This window comes from Pygocentrus nattereri, chromosome 16, assembly GCF_015220715.1.
Source record: "Pygocentrus nattereri isolate fPygNat1 chromosome 16, fPygNat1.pri, whole genome shotgun sequence".
In the NCBI taxonomy this organism is placed as follows: Eukaryota; Metazoa; Chordata; class Actinopteri; order Characiformes; family Serrasalmidae; genus Pygocentrus; species Pygocentrus nattereri.
Window position 1 is genome coordinate 1,534,638 of NC_051226.1, and position 18,826 is coordinate 1,553,463.

The window sequence follows — 18,826 nt, forward strand, 5'->3', positions numbered from 1 at the left end:
ATAGGTGATGAACGTTACAGAGACGAAAATATTCAAACAGTGGGAAAACACAGTCATCGCTTTCAAAAGTTCTCATCTCTCATATGCGAAGGTTATTACGGTTATGTTATGATCCCCTTTGGCTCGCGAATGCAGCGTTTTCTGAGAATCATTATGTTATATTTTCATTGTTATGTCTCATATTTTCACATACTGTAATGTTTGCACTGCCTAGAGTTACTACTGTTGTTTTGTTATCCTTCCTCAATGAATTCGATTTACATTAGATTCACATTCGGTGTAGGCAGTTTCGAGTCTGCACTTCTGGCTTTTTCCATCAAGAAATTATGGATTTTCTTTCCACTAAATGACTATGAGATGGATATTGAAGTTCAGTGCTCTTATAGTACACACCAAATTATTTAGGCATAGGGTTGGCTGACTCTCTCTCTCTCTCTCTCTTTCTCTCTCTCTTTCTCTCTCTCTCTCTCTCTCTCTCTCTCTCTATATATATATATATATATATATATATATATATATTATATATATATATATATTAGACAGGTCTTCAACTAAATTGCAATCATCTATATTACTTAATTCATATAACATTTCATAATCAAATAACAAAGTCAATACAAAGCGGTGCCCTGATGTGGGAGGTGTTACCATTTTTGCCAGTGTTTAAGTTTAATCTGTTCTGTTTGTGTTTCCTACTTAATCAATATGTTCTAATAAAACATTTTTCCCATAACTAGGACTCTGTTGGCTCCTTGTGTAAAATGCCATTGAGCTGCTGGTGAGCAATGAGGGGTGATTTAAATAAATAACAATAGAAAGACTATTTTAATAAATGTTAAATTGCTTGCTGACCTACAACGATGGGAATCCTTTAGTTCCATCGTATGTAAATCACACCAAAATGAATAAAGAAGATAGGAAGAACTCCAGAAAACAGTCAAAATGTGCATTTTACACTTTGAAAAGAGGATTATACCAACCATTTGTTGTCTCATGTGGTACAAACAATTTAGAAGTACCTTCAAAAAGGTGCAGCACGGTCCCTAACTTTGCACCTTAAATGTACAACATGTGTGAACAAAGTAAAAAGCTGAAGTCAGGTCTGAGTATATGGAACTTAATACCTGCAGCAAAATATGGTACAAATGGTACAAAACCAAGGAGACTAGAGAGAGTGTACAAACTATGGCGCAGTTCTCTTGTACCACATGTCCGTAAAATCTTGTGGTTGGTTAGTGTAGTGGGTAACTCCTCTGCCTTCTACACTGTAGACTGGGGTTCAATACCCAGCTGGGTAAAACACCGTACACTATACCAATAAGAGTCCTTGGGCAAGACTCCTAACACCACCTTTGCCTGCCTGTGTAACAATAATCAAATTGTAAGTCACTCTGGATAAGAGCGTCAGCCAAATGCCGTAAATGTAAATGTAAACCTTGATCAGGATCTTTCAGCAGAAACAAGAGCCTTAAATTTAAAAAGAGCTGCCAAATATACAAGCAGATCTCAGGAGAGTAAGAGGACCAAGAGATCTCACTGCTGGTCAAAGCTGGGTAATTGAAAGAGTCAAAGAATCGAGACGAGAGTCATTCTGTGTCTGAGTGTTTGTTGTTTATGTATTTTGGAATTTTTTGTACTTTTGATGATTGTTTTAATGGGTTACTGTGAGATGAATTTCTGTGGAAATTGATTTATTTAATCTAATCTAATCTAATCTAAATACGGATTAGAGCAAAGCCTTCTACTGCCTTATGAAGCCTTATGACCATGTAAAATTATGGAATATCATCAGGAAAATGGGAATACCAGAGCATGCCATTGTTCTAATGAGGAACCCCTGCACTGATCAAAATGCATTTTTCTAGCTAAATAAATAAATAAAATAAAACGTCTGAATTATTTAAAAGAGAAGCTCTTCAACGGTTCTTTAGTACAGAAAATGGTTCTGTTTAGAATCTTGTCTTGTTAAAGGGTTCTTTGCAAAGGTTCTTCAGATTGATGGATAATGTGTTGTTTATGGTTCTATATAGAACTTTTTTTTTTTTGAAAAGTTCTATACAGCACCAAGAAGAGTCCTTCTGTTGTTACATGTGTGAGATTGTAAACATAGAAGAACCCTTTAGAGTCCCTCTAAAATTTTTCAATCTCATATTTCTAACAGCAGAAGATCTCTTTTCGGTGCTATATAGAACCGTTTGCAACATATTCTCATCAATCTAAAGAACCGTTTCACTACGCATTTAAACATGAAATGATTCGAAATAGAACTACTTTTTTTAACTAAAGAACCTTTGAAGAACCATCTTTTTAAGAGTGTGTAGTCTAGACACTTATGTTCCCTAATTAAAGGGTTCCACCCCAGTGAGAGTCTAGAACCTTTTGTTCTGAAAATGTAGGGCTGCTGTGAAGAGTCGAATCTCCTACCTTGTGTTTACAAACATTCTGCTCGCATCAATTACAGCAGGCTTTTGTCATCGCGAGCCGAGCACTGGTCCAGACTCACGATGCTCTGCTGCTTAATGAAGATAATAAGCTGTTTCCCTTTAATGACGCCTCATTGCCATTTTGTTGATCTGACTGTTGATGTTAGCGAAGGCCATTTTGTCTCACGCCAGCAGACCAAACAATCTACAATTTCAACCTGAAGCACTGGTCAAGCCACTGTGGCCAGAACCCGCTTCCCGCCCATCCGCTGGCCTGAGGAGATGAGGCTATTAACGACACATCCCCTGACCTGTGATGGCCAGCAATTCCCTAATTAGATGACCTTTAAATGGCACAACTATTAACGGAACACGCTAAGCTCTCCTAAATGAGATCAGCCCGATTGGACATCGCGAGCTAAACAATTCACACGTGCATAAAAGGGTCAGAGAAAATGCTGCTGTGAGGTTTTAGAAAATTTACAAAACGCTTTTTACACAGAGAGGACTTTTTTTTTTTGGGGAAACAAAGCCGGAGCAAAGCCATTCAGCAAACCGCCTAAAGCTAATGCATGTGCTGAGATGGCCTTCGCGAATGAAATTCAAGCAGAGATCAATAAAAAGATGATTATTTACAATCAATTCCTATTAGCAGATGAACAATGTCTTCATTGACAGCCTGAACAGACAGAAATGCAGGATTACCTCTTTAAAGCACAGCCTTATTATTCAGTAGCCACTAGAAATAGTGTGATAATCTCTAGAGCTCCACAGTATGGACAAAATGATAGACCTGAAGGTCAGTGAATCGATACTGTGACCTGGTTTAACACTGGACTGCGTGTTTTGACTGAAATAATTGACCTTTATTGGATGCATATTGGATGGCTGCACGAACACTTAGATGTAAAATGAAATGCATTTATATTCAGTTTGAGAAGCCCATCTGTAACTGTGATTGATTGGAGGGATTATTTGCATATTGAAGCCTTTTATGATATCAGTATCAGGGGGTAACAGAGTATCAGAGAAACAGATGGACTACAGTCTGTAACTGTAGAACTACAGAGTGCAGCTATACAGTAAGTGGAGCTGATAAAGTGGACAGTGAGCGTAGAAACAAGTAGGTGGTCAGAATGTTACGCCTGATCTGTCTATGTTTATATGTATCTTGCCATGATGTGTGACAAGAATCAATCAAACCAATTATTCAAAGCATGCAAACATTGCTATGGTGACAGTATCACCAGTGAAAATGGAAAACGGATGGAAAGCTTTAGCAGTATAGATTGTTTATTCACACTGGAGAAAGCCAGGAGGCGCCCTGCTCTTTTATTTTTGACGTATAATGCTGACTTCATCTGGAATTCAACCATGAGATGTTTGGCTCTCAAAAAAATCAACATTCGGTTTATTCCACTGCTGTGGTCAATGGCAAAAGTTGTGAAAATTAAACTCTGCTGCTTATGATGGCAGAATATTCCATTCAGCTCTATGGAAAACAATGGAATATCCAATTTGTCCATCTACTGCAAACATGTGAGCAAAATATAATACGTCTTTTAGATTTAAAAGGGCAGTCTGGGGCTGGAGGTCAGGGAACCAGCCTTGTGACCGGAAGGTTGCTGGTTCGATCCCCAGAGCTGACAGCACATGACTGAGGTATCTTTCAGCAAGACACCTAACCCCCAACTGCTCCCCGGCTGCTGCGGATTGGGCTGCCCACCGCTCCGGGCAAGTGTGCTCACTGCCCCCTAGTGTGTATGCTCACTAAAGTGTGTGTGGTGCTTCACTGCACGGATGGGTTAAACGCAGAGTGGAATTTCCCCGTTGTGGGACTAATTAGGGTCACTTAATCTTAAAGACATCTGGAAAACCACTGGATGCCTGGAAGAGGTCAGTTTATATTTCACTTCCAAAGAAGAAGAAGATCATGAATGTGCTTTTATTAATATCACCAGTAAAATCACCAGTAATATCACCAGTAAACTCATGCTGAAGATCTTTCAACACAGATCAGGACCTTACACTGAAACAGAACTGCGAGACATACAAACAGGACTCAGGAGGTACACCGATGTACACTGGACCACTGAAATAGCCAAGCAGTTCAAAAAGTAGGTCAACATGTGTTTCTACACATGACTACTGTAAAAAATGTGTAAAAAGATGGAATATTCTCAGGAAATTGGAGATGCCAAAGCACCTCAATCAAACCCCAGATTACTAAACGTTTGGACACTCTAAGAGACGAACCAGCGTATCGGAAAAGACGAACCAGTTTATCGGAAAAGATGACCAGCAGCAAGCTGAAGAACCATGATCCAACCATTAACCCCTTAAAATCTAGTCTTATTACACACTAAGGCTTATTTGGTAACTACAGCGACTTCAATGCAAACTGGCTGAGCTATTCATAGATTATGGAAGAGTGTAATTAAAGTTGGGGCCTGCCTGTGGAGAGTGGCCATTTGAGCCAAAACAGAAGAAGCTATGATAACATGATAACAATTATAAAACTAATATTAGTTCAAGTGAAAATGATCCAATCCGGATTGTTTTTTCTGTGGTATCTAGGTAAATACAGCCAAGCAAGCTCATTGGTTAGCTTCACGTTAGATTATCTACCAACAGGTTCATTCTTTTGTCATTTCCTATCATATTTTGACTTAGTTTGCATTAGGTAGGTCTGCTTTCATGAGATAACATTTTAGACTGTATATCTGATTCTATATCAGTCTTGCAAAGGTCAGGATTATAACCACTGTAAATTAATCTGCATCTACTGTAAGTTATTCAGTAACTACAATGAATCATTCATCAAGTACATGTGTATGTTCTGTAGTGATGAGTTGTGGAATTGAACTGTACACCCAAATACAGGCCTTTAGGGTTTAAACGGTTAATCGCTGGACAAAAGCTTATCTGCCAGACCTTAACTGACCTCCTAGCACCCACGGTGAAGGCATGAGTGAAGCTTGGGCTCACTGCTGCTTTCATAAGAATGTTAAGGTGAATCTGGGGGTGCTTTAAAGCAGCCCTGCAGGGTGATATCAAAGCCCTCTGGCAGTCTTTTCAGCAGGAGACCAGAGGACAGCGCTAATCCCCACAGTGCTGCTGGAGATGAAACAGCCATGACACATGTCACTAACACAGAGGAGGTTTGATCTCACACTGGGCCACCTATTCCCTACGGGTCAAGGAGCCAAGTCATTTCACCTTATAGCAGCATTATTCACAGGTAGTTACACAATTACATAATACTCAATTTACATTGCGTATCAACGGGTTTGAGTCTGGATTTCTGACTTTTTTCCATGAAAAAATTACAAATACATAAATACAAATGTAAAAAGGTACCTTTCTGTTTACAAAACAAGACCAAATGCAAAAATACCAAAGGGGAATTCCACCAATTTTACAAAATGTCTTCATAACTCAGTGAGTGAGGTGTAATCAGAGAGGTTCAGAGGGTTTGGTGTGAAACGGTTCAGGCGTCTTTACAGTGGTGGTGATGGGAACCAGGCGTCGCCATGACTACAACACAGATATAGACACTTTACTTACCATCCAGAACCACCAGAGAACCTACACAAGTCTTCTGAGCTTATATGGAATGTTGATGATGGAAAACAGTGGAAAATCTGGAATAATGAGTTTTTTTTGGGGACTATTTTGTTTTGCATGTGTCCCTCCACCATGCATTAATTTTAAAAAATCCATAATAGACCAACATCTTCTCCAAACAATCGCGAGACAATGTCTCAGACACTATAACTATATTATAACATTCATAACCAATTCATATAATAACCTTCTCCGAGGGAGCTTTAAGAGGTGGACGTCTGATTTAATTCTGGCTAAATTGGTTGGTTAGTGTAGTCGTTAACACCTCTGTCTTCTACGCTGTAGACTGGGGTTCAGTCCCCACCTGGGTAAAACACCCTACACCATACCAATAAGAGTCCTTGGGAAAGACTCCTAACACTTTCTTCACCTCCCTGTGTAAAATGATCAAGTTGCTCTGGATAAGAGCGTCTGCCAAGTGCCATAAATGTAAATGTAATTTATCTACCTCCTCATATGAAACCAATCTAAATGACCATCAAATTAAACATGTAACGATGCAGAAATTTGGAATTCCTCTTTAAGGCTGGTAAACTTTTGGTGGTTCAAACATCTAAATATGCAAGTTTAGTTTGAGCCAAGTCAGCATTTTTCACAAGAACATGACCTATTTTCATGCTATGTTGTTTTATTTAATTGTATTTTATTATTTTTTTAATGTCTCTTATTAATCTCACAACGGGGAAATTTCACATCCGCATGTAACCCATCCATGAAGTGAAACACCACACACACACACTAGGGGGCAGTGAGCACACTCGCCCAGAGGGATGGGCAGCCCAATCTGCAGCGCCCGGGGAGCAGTTGGGGGTTAGGTGTCTTGCTCAAGGACACCTCAGTCATGTGCTGTCGGCTCTGGGAATCGAACCGACGACCTTCTGGTCACGAGGCTGGTTCCCTGACCTCCAGCCCACGACTGCCCAATGATGATGATGATTTTATTGTCATTGCATTATGTTTATGACTGGAGATCCATCTACACACCATCACAGATGGCCATTTAAGGACAACAACTGTGGTATTATAAACTGACCTGAATTTGTCATCAACCATTTCTAACTAAATCTCAGTTAAAAGAAGTCTAATCTGTCGAATCTTTCCTTATTTAGACTGTAACATGGACTGTCTAACATGAGGACACAGCCAGTTCAATCTCAGACTGTTTTAGCTGGGCGTTTTTTATGAAATGGTCATGTTTTGTGGACTGAAATGGCTCCCTGCTCACGGCAAAACACTTCATATTTGAGCAAGGTTGCTATGGATGATGGTGCTGAAGAGAGAAAAAGAGAGAGAGAGAGAGAGAGAGAGAGAGAGAGAGAGAGAGAGAGATGCAGCTCATTGTTTGCTCTGTTTCTGATGCTGCGTCATGGCTTTCACCTAAAATGTTTTACTAATCATAGCCACCTGCAATTAAATGGGAAATGTAGGCTGATGTCATCATCTGATATTTTTCAAAGAGGTGGTCTTTATCTTTATAGGCAAAGACAGGCAGCAGAGTAGGACCTCAATGAGCCAAGGGTCCCAACATGTCTCTTCAACATATGTATATAAAAGATATTTAATACAGTATATATACACTATATTTCCAAAAGTCCTCACTCCCCCATCCACATCACTGAATTCAGGTGTTCCAGTCACTTCCGTGGTCACAGGTGTATAAAGCCGAGCCCCTAGGCCTGCAGACTGCTTCTACAGACATTAGTGAAAGAATGGGTCGCTCTCAGGAGCTCAGTGAATTCCAGCGTGGTGCCGTGATCGGACGCCACCTGTGCAGCAAGTCCAGTCGGGAAATTTCCTCACTACTAAATATTCCACAGTCCACTGTCAGTGGGATTATAACAAAGTGGAAGCGATTGGGAACGACAGCAACTCAGCCACGAAGTGGTCGGCCACGTAAAATGACAGAGCGGTCAGCGGATGCTGAGGGGCATAGTGCGCAGAGGTCACCGACTTTCTGCAGAGTCAATCACTACAGACATCCAAACTTCATGTGGCCTTCAGATCAGCTCAAGAACAGCGTAGAGAGCTTCATGGAATGGGTTTCCATGGCCGAGCAGCTGCATCCAAGCCTTACATCACCAAGCGCAGTGCAAAGCGTGGAATGCAGTGGTGTAAAGCGCCGCCACTGGACTCTAGAGCAGTGGAGACGTGTTCTCTGGAGTGACCAATCACGAAGGCAGACCACTAAATACTTTTGGAAATGTAGAATATTTAAACATTTATATTAATATATAAGATGATAATGGACTCCTCCATGTTTTTGCATTATCATAAATGACATCAAAAGGACAAAAAACACATTATGGAGAGGCAGTTATTTAGTGAGTAATTATTTAAGTCCAAACAGAGCAGGCTGTAAATAATGCTAATGTTAATGTTACTATAAACAATGTTGGAGTAATAAAAAAATGACAATTTACTAATTACTTAGTTCAAAATGTATTGATTATGTTACTTATTACTTCCTGGAATCTGATTACTCAGTACTTCTACAATACTCTGTACTTAATTATCTCTTTTTTAAGCACATTTCTTTAAAAATAGGGTGTGAAAATGTACTTATTAAACTCGAAATGTCTAAAAATAAGCTAACTAACCTTATAATAATTTTATAATGAGACATATTGTGTATATGGACTAGATTTGAGGTTCCTCTTGACAGTTTTGTGGTACAGATGTTTGGCCCAGAGTCTTACTCATTTAAAAATGTGCCTCCAGGAGGCTTCATTCTTGCCTTTAGCCCCAAAATGATTAAATCACTAAATCCACTCCAGATTTTTCAGGTACATATCAACCAGTCCTGACACATAAATGAGGAATGTACAACAAAATCACAGCCAATAAATTGTTTGCTGATGAATGGAAATTATTATCAGTCTAATATTGAAATCCTGGCTGATAACTAAGCCTTCGGTGGCCAAGCCAAACGCTACACTCCTAAACACCACAGAACACTTTTGGTTTCAGCTTTCTGTCACTCTTATTTCATTGTGAGGTTTTGGTCGGGGATAAAAGGGCTAAAATCATGAAAGAAGACTGTCCAATCAGGATTGTTCTCCCTGTGGTATATGTGTAGATACAGCTGAGCTGCTCTCCCATTGGTCAGGACTTCAGTAGCTGGACTGAAGGCCTTATATGTTAGATTACCTACTGTCACGGTTGGCTCCTCCCAGTCCTGTCCATGTGCTCGTGTTTTGGTTTTGTAACTCCGTCCCTGATTGTATTCACCTGTCCCTCATTGTTACGTGTATTTAAGCCCTGTGTTTGCCCCTTGTGTTTGCCAGTCTTTGTATCTTTGTATCGTGTCTTTGTACCTGGTCTTTGGTTGTGTTGATTCTAGTCTTTGTTATGTCCTACCCTAACTCTGTACGTGTCGGCTCATTGACCCTGGACTGTATTGACCACGACCCTGGATTTGTGCGTAATAAATCTCGCTTATCTCAGCGTATGCGTCCGCCTCCTCGCTCCCCCTTACACCTACCAACACAAGTATGTGACAATGGAATCAACCAATCATGCTCTGATTTACAATGATAGAAGAATGTCACTTTAGACCTTCTGGAATTTACAAGCTTCTACTAATATTACACATATAGAATGTCCTTTACAAGCTTTAAGTGTCTGTGTTTTATCTAGAACAGGCAAATAATTTGTGCACATGTAATGCATAATAGCATTAAAAACAGCAGTGACAAAAATCCAAACCAAGCCAACATCTCCAACCATGTTAAGGAAACCCATCAAGAGCGTTAGATATTATACTAAATAAAGAATTCTGAATTTATCCATTTAAAGCTGTTTTAGCACCAGCACCCTGTGGATTCAGGTTTAAGGCTCAGAGGTCACCGATGCTGCAACTCTCTGCATCCTAAATGGAAAATTGAGGATTCCAGGTTTCACTTTCACCTTTACTAATGGACATACTGGCCACAGCCTTAACAATAAAGTTCCTAAAATAGAGATACCATAGGACCGGGCTGGCTACAGCGAGGCCCAAAAACCTGGACGGCACAAACGTTTGATTTGATGTGAATCATTTGAAACTTTCACATATTTTTTGTGACAAAACATTTTTTGTCTACAATTTAGTGACAATGGAATCAACCCATCACATTCTCATTTACAACGAAGTACGAAGAAGGAAGAATGTCACACTAGACCTTCTGGAATCTTCTAATGAAACAGTATTTCCTTTACACGTTTTATTCACATGATATTTGTGACAAAACATTTCTAATGCAAGAAATGGACAGTGGTGATAAGAGAGAAATGAGGAGGTGAGAAAACTCAATATTTTGACATACTGAAAGCAAATGTGCTCCAAAATGTTCCACATATACTCACAATGGGGAGAAACGTAACTCGAACAAACTGTCAAGCTGCTTTGTCTTTCAGGCTGTCAGCCCACCGACCATTACACAAGTCATACAAGGGATGCACGATGATGATGATGATGATGTAGGAATCATATTAATATTGCCAGAAAATGTTACTGGCAGCTGACTGACAGTTAATAATCTGACTGATATTTCAAAGCAATATTTGATGATATACGTTTTGTAGCAGAAGATTTAGGTGATGCTGAAAAGTATAAAGAATAAAGACGACCCAAAATCTGTCATAATCTCTACATTATATGTATATATATATATATATATATATATATATATATATATATATATATATATATATATATATATAATTGGAAAATGTGTGCTGTTCTGTACATTGTGTGTAAATTTCATGACAAACGGACTAAAAGAAATGGCCCATAAGAAAGACGTCTGGTTCCACTGACTTACATTAAAAGTAAAGCAGTTTTTTCCTTCTCCTGTAAAAGTTACCATTTTGGAGATAGAAGGTTTTGTTCTGACAATATATATATATATATATATATATATATGTGTGTGTGTGTGTGTGTGTGTGTGTTTATCCCAATAATGATGGGAAATACTGTTTATGTAAATAAATATAATAAATAGCATAGAACGGTAGACAATTAGTAAATCTTAATGATTATGGATTGTTGCAGCTCGCTATACACATGATATGTATGTTATATAATAAGACACACATCTCCATTTTTCAATTCATATCACAGCACAGCAGCTGTTCTTCATACTATGTGAGCACTTTATGATAAATGGACCAACAGCAATTCTCCAAAATGGCTTTCAATGAAAAATGATTATCATTACCAAATGATTACATACTGATTAGGATGCTGTTTATTAGAGTGTTGTTATAAAGTGTTCCCAATTAGTCTGTAATAAATGATTAGCTGTGAGCATCATGAGGAGTCCAGGCATTCGTATGAACCATATAATCCATTTAATCCATGATATATAAAATCATATTTGATCTGTGTCTGTATCTGCAGCTGTTTGTTACCTCAATGCTCTTTTTGCAGTACTCATATTGCTAAAGGCTGCAATATGCAAATGAGCCCTCCAACCAATCACAGTGTTTTTACCGGAGTGTTCTGTCCAATCACAGCTGTTTTGGTCACAGTTATGCATATTTTTAACCGTGTCTGGTTTATCAACCTTTATAATGCATTGAAGGATTTGAACAAATATCAATCCTTTGATCAGAGTGCGAGAATTCTGTCCATATCAGGCAGCCCTTTGTATTTTACCATGATGACAACAACGGATGCTTTCATCTCTGTAAGCTCTTCCAAAGGTGGAACCTTCTATTAACGTCTAATGTTACAAGGAGTTTCCTAGACCATTTAAACAGGTGGTTCTTTAAGGGTTCTTTTGTATGGCAGGAGTTATATATACAACCACTTCAACAGTTTTATATACCGCTGCTGTCAGAAGAAAACCTTGTATCTCCAAATGGTCACTTTACAGGAGAAGGAAAAAACATACATTAGTTTTAATGGAAGTCAATGGAACCAGACGTCTGTCCAAGCCATTTTGGGTCACTTCTTTTAGTCCATTTGTCACGAGATTTACACACAATGTGAAGAGTAACAGACATTTTCAAATTATGTCAAAAACTGAAAAATTACAAAATGGAGATACGAGGTTTTCTTCTGATAACAGCAAAATATAATACAATAATATACAGTACAATGATTATATTGTTCTTATCCATGATGTTGTTTATGGTTCTTTAAATAACCTTGTTTAAGGTGGTTTCATATAGCACCAAAAAAGGGTTCCACTATGGTTATATGGTCATAGAATATGACAACAAAATGAACTGATGTTCTAAGGCCTTGAAACCCAATTGTAGATTCCAAGACGTCACCTTTCAAGCAAAATGGTTCGATATTGCTGCTGCAGGAACAAAACCTCGTATCTCCAGTTTAGTTGTTTCTCAGATTTTGTCATAATTTGAAAACACCCATAGTCCTAAATACTGTGTGTAAATTTCATGATGACTGGACCAAAAGAAATGACGTAAAAATGACTTGGAAAAAAATCTGGTTCCATTGACTTCCATTAAAAATAGAGTATGATTTTTCCTTCTCCTGTAAAGTTTCCATTTTGGGGATACGAGGTTTTGATGACAGTGACATGTCAGTTCTCTGTAACACTATCTGGTCCCTTTCACTGCTGCATAGAACCATTTCCAAAATATTCTTTAAAAGCCATATGCAGCAGGTTTTCCATCATAGAGTAGAACCATTTCTCCATGGGAAGGGCTATTAGTACGGTGCTTACAGTTCTTTATATAGCTATCGCTTTCACTAAAGAACCTTTAGAACCATTCTCGTTTAAAAGGGTCCATGTCAGAGAAAAACGACTTCCACTTCTATCCCAGTTGGTGGAGCCCATATATATATATATATATACAAACGGATCTGCAAAAACAGCCCGATTCTGTGATGTCAGGAGAACCAGCTTATTTACATATATCCACTTAATCAGCCCTTTAGCCCCGCCCACTCAAGAAGAAGTTATAAGGAGTGTTTCAGCTTATACTGCTTATGGAATGAGGCTCAGGGCTCATTTACATATATATCAGTCTTAAAGGCACAGTAACAAGAACAGCCAGGTGCATAAATCAACACAGATGATGTTGTTGTTAATAATAATAATAATAATAATAATAATAATAATAAGTCAATTTCTATGCCCTTCTCTTAAACATGATGGCAAAATTCACACTGAAGTGTGGCCTACAACAAACATTAGCATGATGAAGAGTTACATTGTGAGTTTTTGTGAAGACACTGCCACTAAGACATCAGAGCTCCTCGGCTCACACAGGCCGCGGGTCTCAGTAGAGCCAGGAAACCGATCTGATCTACTGTCACTGCGCTGGATGCCTGATGCCTCATCGCTGGCAGCTGATGCATCATAGGGATGTCAGTTCATACAGCGGCCCAAATGCAGGCCAGATGGCCACTCACAACAAACCTAAAATGACAAGATTAACGGAAAGGGAGGCAGCGTTATCCACACACATGCTGCTTCACCACCATCTCCCTGTGCTTAGCTAGGCCACACATGCTAAGCAGCACTATTTCCAGCTAAGCTAAAGCTGATTCCTGTGGAGGAGGAGAAGGAGGAGGAGGAGGAGGACGAGGGCTGGAAAGGGAAGGAAAAGGAGGAAAAATAGACGTTTATCATCCTTCCATGTCCATTCCCTCCCTCCTCGCGTCCAGGCTAAAGCGGACAGAGGGCTTCTTTGTGAAATGTTGATGTTTTGTGGACTGAAATGGCGTCCAGCTCGTGACAAATCCCTCCCATCTCTCTGAGAGCAGGTCTGCTATGGACGACGACGCTGAAGAGAGAGAGAGAGAGAGAGAGAGAGAGAGAGAGAGAGAGAGAGAGAGAGAGAGAGAGAGAGAGAGAGAGAGAGAGAGAGAGACTTGGCTGTGGCTTTAGTCGTGGCTAGCTGCTTTAGCAAAATAGCCACGTAGCCTCGTCCAGGCCTTTGTGTTTGGTTCTGAGTCGCACAGGAAGTCAGAGCCGCTCACGTCTTTCGCTCAACTGGATTGAAAACGATACGAATAGCAAATAAAACAACAGCCGGCAGCATCGCAGTCGCACCCACAGCGATAGCGACGTTAAATGAACCCGAGCGCTCGTAAAACGCGCCGTTTCTCCACCAACAACAGCGCTAAACGCCCCCAAATACCCCCCCTTATATTCTCCACTAACGCCGTCCTTTCGCTCCTCGTGCGCGGCAGCCTCGCGCCGCCAGGACCGCGCACATGAACGCAACAAAACCCCTCTTTCATCTCCGCCCTCCGTCCGCGGCCAGCGGCTCTCCGCTGCACACCGAGCCGTCTCTACCCCGGCGTGGAGGCGCGAGCCCCGCGGATAAATCACACGTGCGCGTTCGCGTTTAAACCAGCACCGCCGCTGCGGTCTCGAGCTTACCTGGAAGGCAGATGGGCGGTTATTAGCAGCCACAGAAAGAGGCTCGCGGTGGCGGCAGGATCAGAGGGGTAGTGTGCAGGAGCCATGATCACCATCTTTCTTCTCGCGCTGTGAGCGTGTGCGCGCGCGCGCGTCTGTGTGTGTGTGTGCGTGCGTGCGTGTATTACAGACGGACGCGTGCCCCCTGAATCTGTTACTGCCTTTCTTCGCTCGCGCGCATTACGGACATCGGAAGAGACGCTTCCGACCAATAAAAATAAATAAATAACAAACAACAACAACAATAATAAACAAAACAAAAGAAAATAATAAACAGAGCTCCTACAGCGCGAGCGCGGCGGAGAGAATCATAAACGCAGCCTCGCTGGTCCAGCTGCTACTGCTCTGCGCGCGCGCGTGGAGGGAGAGAGAGGGAGCGCGAGAGCACGCGGATTAATTTGCAGGAGGGTCAGTGTGAGAGGAGCTGCAGCGCACACACGCGCGCGCAGGGGTGAGGGGGTAAAATAGCACCTGCAGCCGGTCAGAGCTATTAATAAATACACCAATAACAACTACAACAGAAAGAATGATGACCTTAATCCTGATCAGTGATTATCGAACCTACTGACCACTACTGATGATAATAACAATAATAAACTAATTATCGTTACTACTTCACTATTGCAATCTTCAAGGGTTCTTCATTAACCTTAATGGTTCTGTTCCACACTAGAACCATTAACACTCAAAGGACGGTCTGCTTGCTTAAAGTGTTCCTTGCATATGAACTTTTTCTGATGGAGAATGAGTCGGTTCTATATTTGTACATATTCAATATGTTAACATATTCTATATACTATATTAATACTACTACTAGTAACAACAACGACAACAACAATAATAATAATAATGAAACATTCAGCATTGGCAGATTTCAATGCTAATGTTTTACAATGTCACCTTGTCTATAGTGTTTATCTTTATAGTTTTATATGCAGGGCTTAAACTACTCAAGTACTCGTGTCGCTCCACCTTAAGTGTTATCATGCGAAGTTTGACTGGAAATACTGAGGTCACGCTCACGCATTCAGCACCACGGACAGCGGCAGCGCTCAGACACACACGGACGCTTGCGTTCAGCACCACGGACAGCGGCAGCGCTCAGACACAGCGACGCTCGCTTTCAGCACCACGGACAGAGGCAGCGCTCAGGCACACAGGGACGCTCGTGTTCAGCACCACGGACAGCGGCAGCGCTCAGGCACACAGCGACGCTCGCGTTCAGCACCACGGACAGCGGCAGCGCTCAGGCACACAGCGACGCTCGCTTTCAGCACCACGGACAGCGGCAGCGCTCAGGCACACAGGGACGCTCGCGTTCAGCACCACGGACAGCGGCAGTGACGTCATTGTGCTTAATCCTTGCTATATAATCACGAACACCAGCCACACTTTAATTGCAATGGTGTCACTGCACAAAAACTGACTCAATTGACTCAAATGTGCACAAAAACTGACTCAACTGACTCACCAACTGAAGTCCCAGTTCTAACAGTAGTTTATTTCACACCTGCTGAAGAAACAGTTTAACAACAAAGGTTTTTATCAGCATTTTACCTCTCTTTAAAATGTCCAGTTAGGCTAATTCGGCACCTTGCTTCCTAGTTTGCTTATTTTATTGGCTGAAAATTCTGCCATAATTTGTGCCATAAATTGAGATGCTTCCACACTGACTGGAGGCAATTAGCCACCAGGAAGTCCTGCCACCTTTAAAGATCTTTGTCAAGTCAAGAGTCAAGAGGCTTTTACTGTCATTCCATCTCTGTACGAGTACACAGTAGAGTGAAATCACGTTCCTCCAGGAACATCACGGTGCAGCAAGGAACAGAGCAAGCAGTACAGAGAGCGAACGTGCAGACATAGACAGGATAAGACAGGATAAGAGCATCTGCTAAATGCTGTAAATGTAACCTGCTAGGACACAATGCATCAGATGTACTGAGAAAGTTTCTGTTTCAAATGGAAAAAATCTAAACTCTGAGCTATAAACATGGTTTAAATATTAGTCGGTATAACCATAATAACTCTTCCAGGAGGATCTTACCATTAAAAAAAATCACATTTCTTGAATTTAAGGGGTTTTAAACCAGAGGAACCATGATTTACTACCATGGACAGCTCTTTCTTCTACAGGCAGGACATTTGGCTCTATAACTTTCCTGACAGGAAAATAAACGTCCATAAAATATAAACTTTTTTACTATTTACTGTTCAGTAATAAGAAACCAGAAACTGTAGGGTTTGAATTTTACATTGCTTTTTTTCTGACTGTGATGATGCGATTAGCTTAGCCAACATTATCATACTAAAAGTGTTTGTTTCCACTGATATTTTAGTTTTTTATATTTACAGACATTTACAGATGAGCACAAGGTCATTGTTAAGCCAACATTAGCCGACCATCTAAGCTACGTAGTCAATCAAGTTAAAGCTAAATTTACAACTTGTTCTGTAAAGAATAAACATGGAGACCTACCAGTCTTTGTTGTTAAGTCTGGTTAATTAAGCAGCAATGACCTGTTAATAAATCTGCTGGTTCATAGCTCCATCTTTGCCTCCACTGTAGATGCCCATAGGGAAGGTTTTTTGGCCTTTTTCCTTCTGTTCTACTGCCTGGTGATGCTCAAATCGGTTTATATCACAATACCTACATTTAGAGTCGGTTATTCATTCAGCCTAATGAGAAACTGTAGAACAGACTCGGTTTATATCACAATACCTACATTTAGAGTCGGTTATTCATTCAGCCTAATGAGAAACTGTAGAACAGACTCGGTTTATATCACAATACCTACATTTAGAGTCGGTTATTCATTCAGTCTAATGAGAAACTGTAGAACGGACTCGGTTTATATCACAATACCTACATTTAGAGTCGGTTATTCATTCAGTCTAATGAGAAACTGTAGAACAGACTCAGTTTATATCACAATACCTACATTTAGAGCCGGTTATTCATTCAGTCTAATGAGAAACTGTAGAACGGACTCGGTTTATATCACAATACCTACATTTAGAGTCGGTTATTCATTCAGCCTAATGAGAAACTGTAGAACTGACTCGGTTTATATCACAATACCTACATTTAGAGTCGGTTATTCATTCAGCCTAATGAGAAACTGTAGAACTGACTCGGTTTATATCACAATACCTACATTTAGAGCCGGTTATTCATTCAGTCTAATGAGAAACTGTAGAACAGACTCAGTTTATATCACAATACCTACATTTAGAGTCGGTTATTCATTCAGTCTTATGAGAAACTGTAGAACGGACTCGGTTTATATCACAATACCTACATTTAGAGTCGGTTATTCATTCAGCCTAATGAGAAACTGTAGAACAGACTCGGTTTATATCACAATACCTACATTTAGAGTCGGTTATTCATTCAGCCTAATGAGAAACTGTAGAACAGACTCGGTTTATATCACAATACCTACATTTAGAGTCGGTTATTCATTCAGTCTAATGAGAAACTGTAGAACGGACTCGGTTTATATCACAATACCTACATTTAGAGTCGGTTATTCATTCAGTCTAATGAGAAACTGTAGAACAGACTCAGTTTATATCACAATACCTACATTTAGAGCCGGTTATTCATTCAGTCTAATGAGAAACTGTAGAACGGACTCAGTTTATATCACAATACCTACATTTAGAGTCGGTTATTCATTCAGTCTAATGAGAAACTGTAGAACGGACTCGGTTTATATCACAATACCTACATTTAGAGCCGGTTATTCATTCAGTCTAATGAGAAACTGTAGAACGGACTCGGTTTATATCACAATACCTACATTTAGAGTCGGTTATTCATTCAGTCTAATGAGAAACTGTAGAACGAACTCGGTTTATATCACAATACCTACATTTAGAGTCGGTTATTCATTCAGTCTAATGAGAAACTGTAGAACGGACTCGGTTTATATCACAATACCTACATTTAGAGTCGGTTATTCATTCAGTCTAATGAGAAACTGTAGAACGGACTCGGTTTATATCACAATACCTACATTTAGAGTCGGTTATTCATTCAGTCTAATGAGAAACTGTAGAACGGACTCGGTTTATATCACAATACCTACATTTAGAGTCGGTTATTCATTCAGTCTAATGAGAAACTGTAGAACAGACTCGGTTTATATCACAATACCTACATTTAGAGCCGGTTATTCATTCAGTCTAATGAGAAACTGTAGAACGGACTCGGTTTATATCACAATACCTACATTTAGAGTCGGTTATTCATTCAGTCTAATGAGAAACTGTAGAACGGACTCGGTTTATATCACAATACCTACATTTAGAGTCGGTTATTCATTCAGTCTAATGAGAAACTGTAGAACGGACTCGGTTTATATCACAATACCTACATTTAGAGTCGGT

At 40.1% G+C, this 18,826-nt stretch overlaps 1 protein-coding gene across 3 annotated transcripts in view; it reads right to left on the reverse strand.

Annotated features, from left to right (window-relative positions):
* Positions 1-14,784, reverse strand: part of gabrg2 (gamma-aminobutyric acid type A receptor subunit gamma2) — a 103,786-nt gene extending 89,002 nt beyond the window's left edge. For 2 of the 3 annotated variants that reach the window (XM_017722247.2, XM_017722246.2), the window contains exon 1: positions 14,396-14,783. In XM_017722247.2, coding sequence (XP_017577736.1) covers positions 14,396-14,490 — 95 coding nt within the window. In that variant the 5' untranslated portion in view covers positions 14,491-14,783. Of the gene's footprint in view, positions 1-14,395 lie in introns of all 3 variants that reach the window. The other variant, XM_037545850.1, reaches the window with a different exon arrangement.
* Positions 14,785-18,826: the final 4,042 nt, after the last annotated feature.